The sequence below is a fragment of the Nicotiana attenuata genome, chromosome 5 (genome assembly GCF_001879085.1).
Source record: "Nicotiana attenuata strain UT chromosome 5, NIATTr2, whole genome shotgun sequence".
Taxonomy (NCBI): Eukaryota; Viridiplantae; Streptophyta; class Magnoliopsida; order Solanales; family Solanaceae; genus Nicotiana; species Nicotiana attenuata.
Genome location: NC_031993.1, coordinates 54444126 through 54445390, shown reverse-complemented (window position 1 = coordinate 54445390; position 1265 = coordinate 54444126). Strand labels below are relative to the sequence as shown.

The 1265-nt window shown below is 39.4% G+C and overlaps 1 protein-coding gene across 1 annotated transcript; it reads left to right on the top strand.

The window, feature by feature from the left end:
* Nucleotides 517–954, top strand: LOC109226230. The gene has a single exon (XM_019391023.1). It carries the CDS (start codon nt 517–519, stop codon nt 952–954), a length of 438 nt encoding a protein of 145 aa, XP_019246568.1.

The window sequence follows — 1265 nt, the reverse complement described above, 5'->3', positions numbered from 1 at the left end:
CACTCATACTGGGCAACAATATTCATTCTCCCCAAGAAGGTGATTAAAGACATCACAGCCATATGCAGAAGTTACTTATGGGCAGGGAAGAGTGTATCAACTAAGGTACCACTTGTGGCTTGGGACCTTGTCTACAGGCCAAAGAAGGAAGGGGAATTGGGCATAAGGGAATGTATAACATGGAATGAAGCTGCAGTGGCGAAATATGTGTGGAACATCGCTAACAAGGAAGACACTTTGTGGGTGAAATGGATCAATCATATATACCTGAAGGGAGAAGACTGGTGGCAGCATAGGCCCCCTGCAGATAGTAGCTGGTATTGGAGGAAAATTTGTGCCATCCGTGATATATATGGCAATGGTTACATAGAAAATGGATGGCAATCGAGGACAGGGAAATACACAGTCAAAAATGGTTAAAACTGGAGAAGAGGAAGGCTAGCTCAATGGCCTTGGTGCAGGGAAGTATGGAATAGAATGAATGTCCCTAAACACAGTTTTATTAGCTGGCTAGTGATGAGGAAGAAACTGTTGACAAAGGAGAGAACAATGAAACTTAATATTACTGAAGACAATGAATGCATGCTATGTGAAGGAAGAACAGAATCCATTGATCACCTCTTCTTTGAATGCACGTACTCTAGAATGTGCTTGGCTGAAGTATTACAGTGGCTGGGGATGAACATACAAAACACAGAAGTGAATGGAATAGGGAGAAGGATGGCTAGAATTGCAAAGGGTAAAGCAGGAAGATCGTTCACAAAGGCAGCTCTGGCAGCAGTTATATACTATATATGGAAAGCTAGGAATGAAGCAATATGGAGGAAAAGAGTGCCTCGACCACAAGTGTTACTAGAACAGATCCAACTCGCTTGCAAACACAGATGCATGGAGATAATAAAGAAGAAGAAAAACAATGGAAACATGTGTTGGATTGAACAGTTATATAGATAGCAATAGGAACTTTTGTATAATGAAAATAGGTTGGAATATAGTGAAGGCAGAACATAGAAGAAAGAGAGGGGACTTGAAATTGTAAATGTTTTTTGGGATGATTAAATAAAGATTTTTATTTCTACCAAAAAAAAAATTCTAACTCCTGTTAAATTTTGCTTCTTGTTAAATTCTCAAGCATTTTGTCATAATGTCTGAAGAGCGAAAAGTAAGGATTTCATTATATTGGGGGATGAAGTTGTGGTGGCGAATAACTCAGTTAGCTATAGTTTATCTCCACAGAGTCATGTTAAGTTGCCAGTTACAATGGA

What these genes read in the sequence shown, in the direction of transcription:
- LOC109226230 (XM_019391023.1), top strand. Translation starts at nt 517, where the DNA reads ATGAGGAAGAAACTGTTGACAAAGGAGAGAACAATGAAACTTAATATT.